Below are 17,272 nucleotides of genomic sequence, written 5' to 3' on the forward strand. Positions count from 1 at the left end.
TTACTTAGTTTTAAAAACACTAACGCAACCAGTATTGGTGCCCTTTGCTCATTGCTTAGCACCCCCCGGAGTAAGTGCGGTTTGGCATTACGCAGAATATTCCGAATGCACGCTAGCGACATCTCTCCATTTTATTCATGGATGGCTACGCATTCATTGCAAGGTAACCTCTACTAGCACTTACAGCTAAGCATTATTCGAAGCTAGGAATGGCATCTCTAGAAAAAGCTTCCCTTGAGAAACATCTCCTTTTTTAAAGCTCTAAAAAGCGCTTGATTTACACGCTGAACAACATAAATGGCGGCCACATACGTATAGCGCGCTAATCAGGGCCAAGTGCACATTGCAACTCAACCTAATTTGTCTGTTAATGGTCGCAATTGGAATTGATCACGAAGTATTTTCACTTTCCGCAGACGGCCTTCAATTATGAAATTAAGTTAATAGGACTATTTTACGACCAGCTCTGTTTCAAAAGGTTTTTGCAGCAAAAGCTCTAGTAGAATTGTACAAGCCATTTAACAAAAGCAAATTAGGCGGTACGACGACAACAGTCGAAGGCATCACGCACTGAAGCTTAACGCGTTATCTGGACACCGCCACGTACCTCATAGCTCAACTGAGGTGTACGCTGAACTAGGGAGCCAGTTATGCACATTAACTGCTCAACACCGATGGCGTCTAACCCTTTTGTTGGTTTTGAGACAACGAAACTCGTATGGTTGCCGCAATTTATGATTGCCTCAGCTTAGAGTCACTAGAAACCTTCTATTGACTGCACGCGCGCTTACTGCGCTATCTAGTGAACTTGTCGTGCTGAATTCCTTCGTTATAATAAAGTTTTCGCTCTCTCTCTGCTCACCGATCCAATAAGCCAGTTATTCACATTTCCTTTCCTCAAAAGCAACGAAAAGTTGAGAATGCCAATAAGACTTCACTGATTGACAGACTATTTGCTTCGTGTAAGGGGGCACCGCAGTCCGTGAAGTGTTCCGGGAACATTACTGAACCGAAGCCCGCGTAGGCACGTGAGCGTAAAAACCTCAAAACGGGCCCGTGGGACGCCTCACCGGGCATTCGCCGTCACAATGGGCAGCTTTGATTTAATACTTTTTTTGTCCTCTTCAATTGCCCTGGTTGCAGGCGAGGAGTCGCATTCTGAGCTTGAAGAGTGCCATGAGCTTATTTCTTAATGAGCTTCCGGCAAGCACCTGGGTCTCACTAATAACCTTCAATGGTGGCCGAACTATGCGCCGTCCCCTCTCCCCTCTTGACAATCGCACGGTGGCGGCTCTTCTCCGCCAGGTGGAATCCATGCAGCCCGACCCCCAGCTCTGCAGCAGCTGCGGTGTGTTGGCTGCTCTTCAGGTGCGTGCTTTACGAATATTCCCGCTGACAATTAGATTGCGTCATCGGAAAACATAATACAGACAGCGGCCAGTGTTGCAGTGCCGTAACCATGATTGAACTAGGAACTAGGATCAAATACACGACAAAGCGCAAGCGAAGAGAAAATAACGCGACTGATTTCACTAAGGATAACAACGAAAACTGAACGAAAAGGCAGATATACGTGCACAACCTCGGGATTCACCACTTTTCTGTTCATTGCTTTTCATCGAACGGCTACTCTTTGTTTGCGTGACTCCCGTTCTAATTCGGGTCAGACTTTGTAACTATAACGAGCATGTTGTTGCGTTCGACGCGCTCGACAGCTTGGTAGTTCTTGGTTATCAGTGTTCCGTGGCACTTCAGCCGCAATAATGCAGGCTTGGAAACCCTTTGTGACTTGCACAACACTCATATCATTGCAACCATGCACTGTATTGTGCATCACAGTATCTCTAGAGGTTCTTGAAGTTTAGCTGTAGAAAAGCTGACACATTTAACAACAACTTAGCTACAATAGCTGAGCTTAATAACTGCGCTATTTTTTAAAGGTTCTGACATCGAGCCCCATGAACCACTCTGAAGGAAGCACAATCATACTCGCTACAGACGGCCCCCTCGAACGTGAGACCCCCGCCAAGGACCTTATCCCGCTGTTGCGTACGCAAGGCGTGCTCCTTCATGGAATCGCACTCACCGTTGACGCGCGTCCAGACCTTGAGTTGCTGGCGTCAGAAACGAGTGGAATATCTTTCGTGGCATTGGAGCCCCGCTCTCTGTCAGCTGCCCTCCAGGATGTGTTGTCCCATATACTTGACGTTTCGGACAAGCTCGAGAAAGCTATCAACTCCCCTCCTGACCACAGGCCTGAGGTAAGACTTCTAAAAAAATTACTTTGGGAGGATAAGTTTTTCGCGCATCTGTGAAGTGATCGTTCTCTAGACGGCCAAGAAAAAAACAGCAACGCCCGAGGTTTATGGAAAAGTTTGTGGTTAGAGACAACGGACGAACAGGGGCAATTGTTCGCAGCTCCTAATTAAATGGTAGAATGCACAGAGCAACGGTTACAACGCATGTCCCACGTGAGTAACATGACCAGAAGGTGCAGTCTCACGAGAGTGCGAATCCAAGGTATTTCTTAACATTCTCACATCGAGCGCATGAAGGCTGTGAATTCAGTTAGCGCAGAATTATGACAAACTACTGAGAAACCAATGCCGTCATCGCTTGGTGTGAACAATGTCGAAATAATTCTTGAGTAAAATTCGACGCTAGCACAGGTTTTTAATATGAGTCAAGGGATATTTTTTGTTGAATTTTTTCGCACTCTCAGCTCTCGTTCTCAGCAAAATATCTACTTGATAAATAACACAAATAAGACGCAGCTTAGTAAAGACGTCTGCCATTGTGGTACGATAAAACATTTGACGTCCACTACCTGGGTTTTGGTTGCGGAAGGTAGTGTGGGGAAGGTTTCCCTGAAATATCTACTAGCTAAGCTTCTTTAAAATACACTGTTCTCGAACAGAGCACGATCGTTTCCTTTTTTTAATTCTATATAATGGGAAAGCGGCCGCCATGGTCGAGGTTTCATTGTGTTACATAAGGCTCTGCTGCCAAAAGCCACTCTTGGCCACCACTGCGCATCGCGGCGTTTTTTTTTAAATTTTTCATCCCACCCAGTACTTCAGAGCCTACCGAAATCAACAATAACGGGAGACCGTTCACACCTTTTAACATTCGAGCCACCAGAACTTACGCTCTGTTATAGAGAATGGCACATAAGATCACACAACTGGGCACACTGCTATTAGACGGCAACGTAGGGGCCCCGTGTCGCATAAACGCCGGTTTCTGCGTTGCCGATTGCGTCGGAGTTGACAGGCGTGACGAGAAAATCCGGATTGGTTACAAAGGTGGCTGTTAGGAGTGGCTCTCACGGATGGCGCCGGCTGTGATAGTCTCAAGCGCATGACGCGTCACTTTGTCATTACGCGCAGATAGCAGCAGTGGATAAGGAACCGCTGCTTATAAATGAAGGGTCAGACCAATAAACGCTCCTTCCTCGTCCTGCACTGGTCTTCGCTGTTTCTTTGGTGCGGCCGCTCGGCTACCGCACGCTACGACATTTCACTGGCGACGAGGATGGGACCGAGGCTGATGGCTACTTTTTTCGATTGCTGCTGAAGACGACTGCCTGGCGGATGCTTCAATGGCGAAGGTGGGAAAAATTGATACTTTTGACGAAAGGAGCGACAGCTTCGAGTCCTACTTGGAAAGATTTAAGCTTTACGTCTTGGCAAATGATGCGTCTGAAGGCAAGAAGCTAGCTGTATTCATGACTGCAGCAGGACCTCGAGTGTATGAAGTATTGAAGAACCTGTTAGTTCCGAACTCACCAGCCGGCAAAACGTATGACGACGTCACGGCGCTACTGAAACCCACTGCAGTCCACGAAAGGCCATGATCGCGGAATGTGCCGATTAAACCGAAGCTTGCCACTAGAGGAAGAGACTGTAGCCGAATTCATTGTGCAGCTGAAGGACCTGACCAGAAGTTGGGAGTTTCGCAAATTTCTTGACGAAGCGCTTAGAGACAGGCTAGTCGCCGGGCTACGCTGCATCGAGACTCAGCGTGAGCTGTTTGGAGCTGAAAAGCTGTCATACGAAGAGGCGTGCATAATCGCATTAAATCGTGAACTAGCCTCCACCCAGACTCAACAAGTAAAGCTAGAAGAGCTCCAAGTTATACCTCAAAGGCGTTCAGGACTAGAAGTTGATGTTCTGAGCCAAGGTGACCGTGCTAAGGACAACTATCGAAGCAAGGCTGAGCCCGTAGAGTGCTTTCAATTGCGGTAAACGCCACGCGGCCAATAATTGTTAATATCGCATGTGCAAGTGCCATAACTTCGGCGAGAAAGTTCACTTCAGATCAAAATGTAGGCAGCGCACAGGTAAACGGAAGGCGCTGACTGCGATCGATAGCCCGGCTGATGAGTCAGACGAAGAGCAAGAAATATACAGTATGGCAACAAATAAGTCTGCATACTATGTTACAGTTCTGATGGAAGGACAGGCCGCAAGGATGCAAATAGACAAAGGGGCGTCCATCACCGTCATGCCGAAGTCAGTTTTTCATCGCAGGTTCCCCCACCTGACAGTAACGACGGCTACTCTTCCTATAAGGACGTACATAGGGGAACTAGTGCCGACCGTAGGATCGGCGAATGTGCATGTTGAGCACGCTAATAAAACTGACGTTGTACCTGTTCTGACAGTAGATGACAATGGGAAAGTGGGTGGGTTGCCGTGTCTGCTTGGCTCCAACTGGCCGGGTAAGCTGAAGTTAAACTGGCAGGAAGTTCAAGCCCTACAGAACCGCAGATAGGGTGAGAACGGGCTACAAAGCACAGGTCTCTTGAAGCCAAACAGCAAGCCAGTATTTTGCAAGGCCTGTCCCGTGCCTGTTGCATTGAAGCAAGCTGTGCCCGAGGAGCTAGATGCCATGGAACGGGCGCAGGGGTACTGAAAAGGGTCATCAGAAGTGATTTTGCGACTCCTTTGGTAGTGGTACCGAAAGATGGAGAAAAAGTGCGGTTCTGCGGTGACTGCAAGGTCACAGTGAACCCTGTGCTGCTCACTGAGCACTACACTCTTCCCTTGCCAGAAGATTTGTTCGCAACATTGGCAGGCTCAAAAGTATTCGGCGTTCTAGACCTTGCTGCCGCTTACCAGCAAGTGAAGCTTTGCGAAGACGCGAAGGCGATTTTAGCTATAAACACCCACCAAGGCCATTACCTGTATCAGCGGCTCCCTTACGGCATCGCAAGTGCTCCTGCCATATTTCAGTTGCTCATGGAGAGGCTTCTCAATGGTATCCCTCAAGTATAGTGCTATATTGATGATGTCATCATTAGAGGTTTAAGTGCGGATGAATGTAGGCAAAGTCTGGAAGGGGTTTTGACACGGTTGCAGGTGCACAATGTGACGCTGCGCATGGAAAAATGCAATCTTTTGCAGTGAAGTACGCTATCTGGGACACACAATTTTAGCGGATGGAATAAAGCCACTGGGATCGAAAACAAGGACAATAAAGCATGCACCATAGCCTAGGAATGGTACCGAACTGAAGTTTTTCCTGGGAATGGTAACATTCTACTCCAAATTCCTATCGAACTCGGCGACTGTGGCTGCGCCGCTCTACGAGCTCCTGAAAAAGGGCACGCGTTGGAAATGACAGGCGAAAGTCCTCGCGTGTTTCGGAAAACAAAGAACTTGCTCAAGACGAGTCCGGTACTTGCTTACTACGATTCGAAGCAACCCTTGGCTCTAAGCTGTGATGCGTCGCAGTATGGGCTCGGCGCGGTTCTTTTTCGGATACTTCTGAGTGGGCTAGAATTTTGCTTCCAGGACGCTATCGCAAGCTCAGCGCGACTATGTCCAGATCGAGCGAGAAGCGCTGGCGATAATATTTGCTCTCAAGAAGCTTCATCGCTACCTATATTGGAGGGCATTCACGTTGTTCACGGGTCATCAACCATTACTAGGCATCTTAGGGCCACGGAAACAGATCCCATATTTGGCGGCTGCAAGAATGCAACGTTGGGCGTTAGTCCTGACTTTTTATTGCTACGAGTTGAGATATCGGAAAGGATCTCAAATGGAAGTGGCGGACGCGCTGTCCCGACTGCCTGTTGCAAGCAAAAACAGTGTTGATGAGACACATACGCTCACTGTTTTCGAAACTACGCCTCTGACGGCTAAGGACGTTACTAAAGTTAGCAAGTATGACGGCACACTCAGCAAAGTGTACCGATATACGCTGGAAGGATGGCCAGCACAAATCAAAAATACTCAACTTGTACCGTACTATAACAGACGTGCGGAGCTGTCGCTGGAAGCGGAATGCGTCACATGGGGCAGTCGTGTTATTGTGCCAACAAAGCTGAAAAACGTAGTGTTGGATCTGTTGCACGCGGAACACCCCAGAGCTTCAGGCATGAAGATTCTCGCACGCAGCCTGCTCTGGTGGCCAGGGCTAGACGCAGACGTCGAAAGCACGGTAAAAACGTGCAGCATTTGCTAACAAATGCAAAATAGCGCTCCCCGTTATCCACTCGACACATGGCCGTTTCCCGCCCGCTGCTGGCAGCGAGTGTATGTGGACTTCTTTTACTTTGCAAAAACGACATTTCTTTTGTGCGTAGACTCGCTTTCAATGCAGATCGAATTGTTTCCTATGCACTAGACTACAGCCGCGAAGACTAACGAGTGCTTGCGGAGTCTGTTTGCTGCTTACGGACACCCTGAACAACTGGTTTTCAATAAAGGTCACCAGTTTTCAGCGCAGGAGTTCCAGGACTTCCTCGATGCCTGTGGCATCCGGCGCACGTACAGCCCGCCATATCATCCGCAGTCCAACGGGGCTGCCCAAAGGTCGGTTCAAACTGTAAAAAGGAGTATCCGCAAGCAGCTTCTGCAAGACAACAAGGGAGGTAACAGCAGATCAATGCGAGAGAGACTGGACCACTTCTTGCTGGCGTGTATTACAACCCCTAACACGGCAAAAGGCAAGTGCCCGGCTTAACTGTTCCTGAAACGAACTCCGCGCACTAAACTGTCTCTACTAAGGTCGTCATTTCGGGATGACATGCAGAGTAAGCAAGAAGTGCTGAAACAGCAACATGACCAAGGGGGACTTTTCGTTCGTTTAAGGAAGAAGACTGGGTATACGTGAAGACTAACCAGCAAGAGAAGGTGCCATGGACAGAAGGGCGTATAGTGCAGCTAGTCAGCCCTGTGACCTATCTCGTAGAGACTCGGAACACAGTTCGGCAAGTTCATGTTGATCATATGCGATCGTACAGCTGTTTCCAGTATGCAGGAGTGAACACCGGGGCGGAAGCCTGAGACGACCCGACACCGAGGACTTTGGGCCTCATCAGGAGACCCCCTCCCCAGCACAGGAGGCGCAGCCTAGGCGCAGCCTAGGCGCAGCCTGACGCGGACGTGGCAGTACCCCATCTTCGCGATGATGCAGCAACCCCCACCCCGCCACCACCATACGGGAAAGAATTGCAACTGCCAGCTGCCCACAACGGACATCCTGAAGCGCAAGCTGAAGCGCCTTCCGACTCTCTACCAACTCTGCGCAGAAGCCAGCGCGCCCGGAAACCACCAGACCGATATACCTCCCACGATTTCCGTCACTGAAGCTAATGAATGGAGGCGATGATCTTGGGGGGGGGGGGGGGGGGGAAGGAGGAATATGATAGCGTCAAGCGCATGACGCGTGACTTCGCCATCACGCGCACTGATAGCAGCAGCAGATTAGCAACCGCTGCTTATAAGCGAAGCGTAAGACGAATAAATGCTCATTCCTTGTCCTACAGCGGTCTTCGCTGTTTGGTGCGGCCGTTCGGCTGCCTGACGGTACATTTCACCGGCTAAGCCAGCGGTGCACTTGTTGCGAGTCAGACACACGCTAGTGCTACCCCACGCAGGCACGTTAGTATGGCTTAGCTAAAACGCGGCGGTATATGTATGTCCCGCGGCCTTTAACATAAAGATTGTGATTGTGAAAGAAACAGTGTCCGTGTCGGCGTGGGCAAGAGTGCCCGCTCTCGTGTCATACCCTTAAAGTTGGAGCTTAAGTGCCCCCCCCCCCGCCCCCCACGAACTTTTTTCTTCCTTAAACCACGGCCAAGCCTGCATTAAACCATTAAAATATATTGCTTTCGAAGTCACCCGAGAATCGGCACAAGTAAGTTATGTGGGGTACCCCACATATACCAGCCTAATTACTGCTCTAGAAATGGTCCAAAATAACTGTGTTTTATCCTTACTTATACTACCTGACATCAAGTGTAACCTTCATTAAATCAAATCTTTACCTCCCATCACTGGCACTTTGTAGAAAAGTGACTTGTATTGCACTGTTTCACATGTTCCATCATCATTCTGTACTCCATGATCACCTCAATCCACTTCCATTTTATGTATTCCATCGCATTAACCATAGCCACAAAGTCGGCATCGATTCAGGAAATCATTTAAATGCTTCTATCAGTCATTCTTGCCGCGCACTTCACGTGTCTGTGTTAATCTTCCTACAGATGTTGTACAGATTCATAATTTAGCAGTTCTGTGTAGCAAAAACTAACAATGTATACTCAAGTGCTATTTTATTATTCGCATAACTACTGCGTTTTCTTCATATTTGTGTTATCACTACACCCCCCCCCCCCCTCTAATGCCTTTAGCCGTTAGGGCTGTAACAAATGAAATTTAGCCGTGAGGGCTATAATAAATGAAATCTATGTCCCAAATGCTCCACCTTCGAGCTAAAAACATGTATGGGAGCACAAAAAAATCACCCACGATTTCTATACTTCGTACTGTAAAATTAGAGCGCCATTCTTCAGGTATTTTTATTTTGCGCGCTCTTATTCGAAGCTAGAACTAAGGCAGTGGCTTACAGACGGCGCTGAACGTCATTCATATAGATGGTGGCCTTTTTAATCTTCACAATTATTTTTAAAAAAAATTTGAGGCATATGTTAGTGCTACCTGTTGAGCCGCATTGTACACTAGGCGGATATTATGTACGTGGTACGGATCCATAATTACTCAATTAATCACCTTAAACTGCCTGATAAACATCTTTATGTTTGACTTTTATGGGCTACGTTATATCACAAAATTGACGGCCTTCAACATCAAAGGTGAGCCCTGTTTCTCAACTTAGTAAACCGCCAATGTGTTTCAAAATATCGAACGTCAAAAAAAAAACACATTTTAATGCTCGTTGAGTTGGCTTTCCTGGTTTGCATGTTGATAAAATGGTGTCTCTCGAACTCTTGTGCTTCAGATACACACGAAGTTGGTTTATTTAATGATTTAGAAGACGTTCACTTGATTTCGGTGACAATACCACTTATATCGCCGTCACTTTATAATTAAGCAATGCGGTAGAGCCAACGGAACAAGCTTTGAAGTGCCTATATTTAGCATTCGTTATTTCGAACTAAACTCCCAATTATAAAAAATTAGAAACAGGGCTCGACTTCGTTTTTCACGGCCACCAATACTGCTATATAACTTGGCCCCTTAAGATCAAAAATGAAGTTTTCTTGTTAGTATAAGTTTAGTAATCTTCTAAATATATATCTATATCAGTTACATAATGACCGCCTTTCTGAACAATTCAGCTCAAAAGACCGCACCGGCGTACCTCTTAGTTTTTCGTACAAAAAACTGTAACGGTTAAGAAAAAAACACCCTTAATAGAGCGAGTGGCGTGTGTTCGGTTACTTGCCGCCAAAGCAGGCAAGCGCACACACAAAGCGTCCACAGTAGAAACGCTGCTGAAAGAGCACTCTCTCATTATGCAGTTATAAAATCACTCTTATATTCTCTACCTCGTACATTGTTAAATGTAAACTGCTTGAGAGCTGATGTTTAATTTTCAATTAGACAGTGGTTATAGCCCTGTGAGGTTTTACCTGTATGTCCGTTGCCACACGTGATCAGCTGCTCGCATTTGCAGGAGTTCGCACTCTTACTACTACGTCATTAGCAGCCTTCACTTTCTTTCCTGTGTATGTGCGGCAAAAAGGAAAGTGTATTTAATTTGGTGTCATTCAAAGTAGTACCTTTTGCCATTCACTTTAGCAGTATTTTTTAAACAGCCACCGTGCCGTTTTTCTTCTGTACCAGCAGTGGTGAGCCTTGCGGGCTGTGTTGAAAGACCATTTATTAATGCTTGCAGGTGGCCAACGACATAATGAACAGTTCCGTGTCCAGAATAGCTCCGCAGCTGGCAGCCTTTTATCCATTTGGCAGGTTTGTCATGGACATTTATTACAAACCCCTCGTGCAGAAGATCGAAGATGCCCTTTTCACTGTCGCTTTAAAGAAAGGAAAAGCTTTGATACTCAACGCCAGTGTCATTGCCACCTTTCAACTTCCCGGACACCCCATCTCAACGCTTCTTCTCGTTGACACAGGCCTAGGTGAGTGACGTTACGTGGCTTGCGTTCTTTTATAAACTTGTACTATTTGCGTCCCACATAATTTTTCATCTCGTCCGTGATGTTTGATCCTTATTCTATGGAGAATAATTTTGGCCCAGATAATACATACTGCCGACTAAACATATCAGGTGATTTTACGCACTAAATGTTTACCTCCCGGTTAGAAAGAAATGAATGGAGTGGCAGACGACATCATTTTAGCTAGAACAGCAGCTCATCCTGTATCTCAACGACACTCATCTATGCAGCAGAAACTTGGAGGGTAAGGAAAATAGTTCATCTTAAGGGCAGCGCAGAAGTAACGTTAAGAGACAGGAAAATTGCAGAGTGGGTCAGGGTTGAGACTCGGATTAGTGACATCCTAGTCAAGATCAAGAGGAATAAATGGGCTTGGGCAGGGGTTGTAATGCGAAGGCAAAATGACAAGTGTCCTTAATGGTAGCAGAGTGATAACAAAGAGAGAAAAGGTAAGCGTAGGAAGGGGCAGCATATAGTTAGGTGGGCGGATGATATTAAAATGTTTGCTGTGATAGTGAACCACAGCTGGCACAGGACAGAGTTACTTGGAGAGGTATGGGAGAGGCCTTTGCCTGGCAGTGGGCTAAATCAGGCTGGCGGTGATGAGGAATACTGAAGTTAACAGCGCAGATCGCGGAGTTCGATACGTGATTAAGGTAAAAAAGCATACCTGCAAAATCGATTATTCGTGAACTGCAGACCCTTCTGATATCTTTCCTTGGAAGGTAGAGCACGTACCACATGCACGTCAAAGCAAAGCATGTGATGTGACGCCGGAACACCGGTGCAATCACGAAAGTCAGCGTTTACCTGGCCAAGTTCATTTTTTTTCCTCAATAAGAACTGTATGCTAAAACCCTGGAGACGCAGCCTAGCGATTTCGGCTTCCTCACTACGCTTTGGAATCAACTAGCAATTCGTAGCGTCTAAACTCCTTAGCAGATATTTTGAAATGAGCAATATCTGCTGTGAACTCCAAGATATATGCAAGCTTAATCAATATTACTTTTGTGTTTCAGTATTTATGCGCTGCGTCTGCCTCTCTACCTCAAGCACTCTTTTTCCACCGCGTCTAAGGTACAGAATATAGACGCTCATCTTTGTACTGTTCTTTCGCTCATGCTAAAAGCCACCGGAACCTGGCTTTATCTGCCCTTGGAGACACCCGAAGGGCGGCACCCGAAAGAGAGCGGTAAAAAGAGCACCAACAGCACGGCGCCTTTAATTGGCAGCGACATAGGGGAGAGCCGCGCGGTTGCCAACGGACGGCGCTTCTGCTCGACACGCTCGCGGGCGGTCTTTCCCGAACGAACTCCAGATGTCGGCCACGGTGCAAGTTGGGGAGTGGGGACGTGGCCACCGAACCATGTGCATGTGCGGGGCAGACAGAAAGAGTTCCTTGTGGACATTGCGGGTGGAAAAGCGGGTGGGCGGGGCCAGTGGGAAAAGAAGAGTCGTCCAAGGAAGACGTGTGTAATCTTTCCTGAATATACTCAATGGTTTTTTCATCTTTATTCAGTTTTTGTCCCCGTGTGATTTACCCACTATGATTTGAACCCTCAAGTTTAAAGTTCAAAGTTGTAGCATTATCGCTAGATTCAGAAAAGCTACTATACATTACAATGGTGCCAAAACCTGGCAGGAGAAGACGGCGGTGAAATCCGAACGGATCACGAGGGGTTCCAAAGACTGAGCTGAAGGAACGACAACATGAAGAAGCTTACGGCCAAGAGGAGAAGTCGGCGAGGGCAGAACACCATCATAATCAATGAGGCCACAGCAGTACTGCCGACAGCCGACGTTCATCAACTGACAGCTCTGTTGCAGACTACAGGTAAGCAACGATGAACTGCGGTAGTTAAATGACGACTTAGAGGACCCTCTACCAGAGGAACGTTTCGAGTCCGTACTCACCGGGGCTACCGAATAAGACGACCGGGCCGTGAACACAATCGGTCCTCTCAAGGCTCGGATAGCAGCTTCGCAACCGACAACGCCTGCAGTAAAAAGCGCCGAATCGACGTAAGCGCCGCTGCCGACACCAAGGCACAGTGGCATAAAGCTCCCGAAGCTGCATCTAGATTCATTCAATGGCGAGCTTGTCAATTGGCCGACATTTTAGGAACGCTTCTGCGAGACGTAGCATGAAAATTGGAGCTTGTCGAGAGCGATGAAGTTCCATTACTTAAAGAGCCTCCTCATCGGGCCCGCTTCGTCGGCAGAAAGAGGATTGCAGGCAACAGAGGCCTGCTATGACGACGCAGTACAGATACTCTAGCGCCGTTTCGGCGACAAGGACGAATAGAGCAGGAACGTCTTGCCAAGTTAAGGATGCTGCCGTCTGTATCGTCTTCAGGAGATTTGAGGGGACTCCGCCGGCTTTATGACCATGTGCAAGCTCACATTTGCGGACTCACGGGACTGGGAGTGATCACGCATGCTTACGCTGCAATGCTTTGCGACATCGTACTAACAGTGCTGCCGCGAAACATGGTAGTAGAGTTTCATCGACTGACAAGCCGAGCTACGAAGCCAGGTGCGTCGTCGCCAGCCGATAGCAGCCCCGCCTCGCCACTTCAGCAGTCCGCCTCTACACATGCAGCAGAGAGATCCGACGGCTGGTTAAATGTGATATTAGAGTTCTTGCTAGTAGAGACCGAGTGCCGAGAGCGGTGCAAACAAGATCCTGTCATTGTTATTTATTTATTTATTTATTTATTTATTTATTTATTTATTTATTTATTTATTTATTTATCAATACTGCAATCCCCTCTGGGGATTTTAGCAGGGTGGGATACAATAAATACATAATGAAAACAATAACACAGACAAAGCATATAATACAAATTAGATCCATGGAGCGTATAAACAGTTAAAGACAACACATTTCTAAACAATACCTGAAATAAATGCCGATAGTGATGATTTTGAAATTTGATCATTGGTTAGTAGATTCCATTCAGTTACTGTTCGGGAAAGAAAGAATACTTAAAACAGTTATTATGGGTGCTAAAGGCGGTTATTCTGCGACTGTGTCTCTGCCTTGTAGAATACCCAGATGAAAAACTAATTATTCCCGTGAGGTCGGTTTTATAATGACCGTTAATAAGTTGAAAGAGGAATTTTAGTCGTGATACACGGTTTCTTTGCGTTAATGGTGGCAGGTTTGCTTTCATTAGTAGTTCGGTTACTGATGTACGTCCAAAGCTATTATATATGAAGCGAACTGCTTTTCTTTGCACCATTTCCATCTTGGTGATGTTAGTCTTGGTGAAAGGGTCCCACGGAGCGCTATGAAAAACGCCCGAATCAGCATACTGCCAGTGCCGATGTGCTTTCTACGCAATCGGAAAAGGCTGAGAAATGTGCGTTCTGTGATTCATACAAGCACGGCACAGAGGTTTGGACAGCTGCGCTGACAAACAAAGAAAAGACGGAGAAGTTAGCCAAGGCAAAAAGGTGCTTTTGGTGCAAGAAGTAGGCACAGGTCTAAAGACTACAGGAGAAAAATAAGTCGCTAGCATTGCGAAAGAAGACATGCTACCTCGGTGCGCATTTCCAATTGGACAGTAGAGAAAATCGACGCACCAACTGAGGTCCCTGCCACGAACGTGCATGCAGCCGCTGGCAGAAAAGAGACTCAAGAGACAGCGCTGCAGACTTTCGCTCCTTTGCTGTGGGGGACACTAAATACGGCTAAATCCAGGTCGTAATGGACGGTGGAAGCCAAAAACATTCTAGAGGATATCTCAAAAACGCTTCATTTGGAGACGTTGGGACAGAGCTACTTCCATCTGAACACATTTGGGAAGTCTGCCGCGCAATTGCAAAGATGCCGGCTCGTCGAACTTTGCCTTCGGAGCCAGTATAGCGACCAAGAATCCACAGTAGATGCTATTGAGGTGCCCTTTATATGCAAGGATGTCCAGAAGGTGCCCGCAGATCAAAGTTTTGTGCAAAAGATATAACTCGGAGGAGTATTAATCGGAGACAAAAAACTCTACCCCGGCATTGCATCTCTCCCAGGAATTCGATTATTATTTGGCGCCGATAACTTCTGGAAATCCCAAACTGGTGAAGTGCAGCGAAACGACAAAAACGAAGGGTTGGCAGCCGTTAACACCGAACTTGTTTGGACCATCGAGGGGCCGTTTGGTGTGACCTCCAACCTCATACTGGCAAGAAATATTTGCATAATACAAATAGGTTTGAAGACGGCTGACCAGGCGCACACTACGCCGCACAAACTCGCTAAACTGGACGCCATAGGCATAAAAGATTTCCCAGAGACGCCCAACACACCAGCACTAGACAAAGTGGTTGCAGAAGAAAGAAAAAGGCAAACTAATAAACATTTTGTCTCTGAGCCCCAAGCTTCATTACTGCGAGCAGAAAATTATAGTAGCCTTACTCGCTTGCTGAGTGTGACCGCCTGGATACGAAGATTTGTGAACAACTGCCGGAGAGGAGGAGGAGGAGGAAACAACTTTATTTAGTCGCCTGCAGAACAACCCCATGATTAAATGGCGCCGCGCCGCGGGCCCTGAAGTCTTCTGAGCAGGCTGGTCTCTACTCAACTCCAGCGTGTGTTACTCCCGCGGTCGGTCGCCCTGAGGGGCAACGTTCCGTCGGTTTCGCTCGGCCTTTGTCTTTCAAGAGCCGCCGAGACGTGCTGGTGGGCGGCCCAGGTTTGGATTTCGTGGTCATAGCATTCCGCCGCAGTCGCGAGTCGTGGCAGAATTGTTGTACTTGTCGAAGCCTCGTTCGGGAACTGCCGGATAAGAAATGCTCCTCTGAGGAGATTGATACGGTACGCAACTTCTGGATTAGATGTGCCCAAAGAGAAGGCTTCGAGCATGAAATTATGACGTTATCCCGCGGAGAAACGCTACCTAACTCGCAAGCTGCTCAGCTTCAACTATTTCTAGATCCTGAGGGGTTGCTCCGGGTACCAGGCAGACTACAATTTGCAACGCTGCCAGAAGTGAAGCACCCTATTCTCCTCCCTAAGGATAACGCTGTCAAAAACCTGTGATGAATGCAGCGCACCGCCGCACCCTGCCACCCTGCACGGGGGGGGGGGGGGGTGCAGTCAAGTATGACAGAACTTCGCGAGTCGTTCTGTATTCCTAGCGCCCACCAACAACTAAGAAAGCTCATAGAGTCCTGCCCTGTGTGCTTCCGACAACAACTTAAGGCAGCAAAAGCACCCATGGCACCTCTTCCTTGCGACAGAGTGAGCGACAATCAGGGTTTTGAAGATTTGGGCATTGATTTTGCCGGCCCATTTAACAAAAGCAGGAAGGATGGCAGCTGCAAAAGTTACATTGCCGTATTCACCTGCGCAACAACAAGAGCTCACCTGCAGCCAGTCCCTAATTTAACGATTGTATGTAAGAAGTTCATCATAGAAAAAGCAGCATGGTGGGGAGGCTGGTGGGAACGAGTAGTGAAGACGGTGAAAGAAACGCTGCGGAAAATCTTCGCACATCAAAGCCTCTCACTCGAGTAGCTAGCCAGAGCGCTGGCAGACGTAGAGGCAACGATTAATTTCCGCCCACAGGCATACGCCTCCGCAGACCAAAATGAACTATCGGTCCTGACGCCTTCCCATCTCATCTCATCACGGGCAAACGGCTGATCACTTTGCCCGAAGTAAAGACAGCGCCAATTCCTTCGGCCACTGCAACAGACATAGGTCGAAGATGGAAATACCGGCAAACTATCATGAATCCATTTTGGAGGCGATGCTTGAAGGAGTACCTCCTTCAGTTACGGTGCCCCACTGCGCCTCTTCATGACCTGCGAGTGCCATAGCCGTGAACGACCTGGTGATCGTGCACAAAGAAAATGCGCCAAGGCATATGTGGCAGACTGCTCGCCTGGTGGAGGTCTTTAAGGGGCGAGATGAACATGTCCGGTCGTGCACCGTCAAGATGCTGTCCGAAGTCTTCATAAGACGACTGTTACAGGTCCCCTATTTATTAGAAACGAACGTAAAATGAGTTTATACTCATTTGGGGGGGGGGGGGGGGGGGGTGTAAAGAAACAGAGAAAGAAGCAGAAGCAGCAGTTCCTCGTAAAGAATTGACAAGCTGTAGGAAAGTGCTACAAAGCAGGCACAGACGGCAACGGAAACCTGGGTGCCCTTGGAGGCATCCGAACGGCGGCACTCGAGAGCGGACAAAAGGCCACCAACAGGACGGCGCCTTTATTGGCCTTTAAGTTGTAGCATTACCGCTAGATTTCGAAGAAGGTACTACATATTACAGCGTTGTCTGTCCCCTTCGTGCATTAGCCGTCGCTGTGGCTCAGTGGTTAAGGTTCTCGGCTGCTGACCTGAAAGGCTCGGGTTCGGTGCCGGCCGTGGCGGTCGAATTTCGATGGAGACAAAATGCTAGATGCCTGTGTTATGTGAGATATCAGTGCATGTTAATGAACCCCAGGTGGTCGAAATATTCCGTAGCCCTTCACTACGTCATCCCTTATAGCCCGAGTTGCCTTGGGACGTCAAACACTATAAAACGAAACCTTTGTGTGTTCAAAATGGCATGCTTGCGATGAACGTCGCCCCCAACAAGACAGCGTACGTCCTCGTCGTTCCGAACAGCTTACAAAAAGAAATAAAGCAGGCTTCGCACTACTAACCAACAGCTTCACATATCGGGTTTACCCTCCCCATTCGTCGCATTTAAGGTAAACAATACTGATTGCGATTGTCCGCCTTCGTCGCATGGTATGTCAAAACATGCCGTCAGCGTCAACGGTCGACGCTGTCGATCAGGCCAGCTGGACCTTTAACGCTCATACCACCACCGAGCAAGCCCTTTC

General features: G+C 47.8%; 1 protein-coding gene across 1 annotated transcript in view; it reads left to right on the top strand.

Moving 5' to 3' along the window:
- The window catches only part of LOC144098022 (calcium-activated chloride channel regulator 2-like), a 349,289-nt gene that overhangs the window by 63,510 nt on the left and 268,507 nt on the right, over positions 1–17,272 (top strand). Inside the window, exons 8-10 of the mRNA XM_077630593.1 lie at positions 1,144–1,368; positions 1,941–2,261; positions 10,159–10,402. Of these exons, the coding sequence (XP_077486719.1) occupies positions 1,144–1,368; positions 1,941–2,261; positions 10,159–10,402 (790 nt within the window). The remainder of the gene's footprint in view (positions 1–1,143; positions 1,369–1,940; positions 2,262–10,158; positions 10,403–17,272) is intronic.

The sequence above is a fragment of the Amblyomma americanum genome, chromosome 7, assembly GCF_052857255.1.
Source record: "Amblyomma americanum isolate KBUSLIRL-KWMA chromosome 7, ASM5285725v1, whole genome shotgun sequence".
Lineage (NCBI taxonomy): Eukaryota > Metazoa > Arthropoda > Arachnida > Ixodida > Ixodidae > Amblyomma > Amblyomma americanum.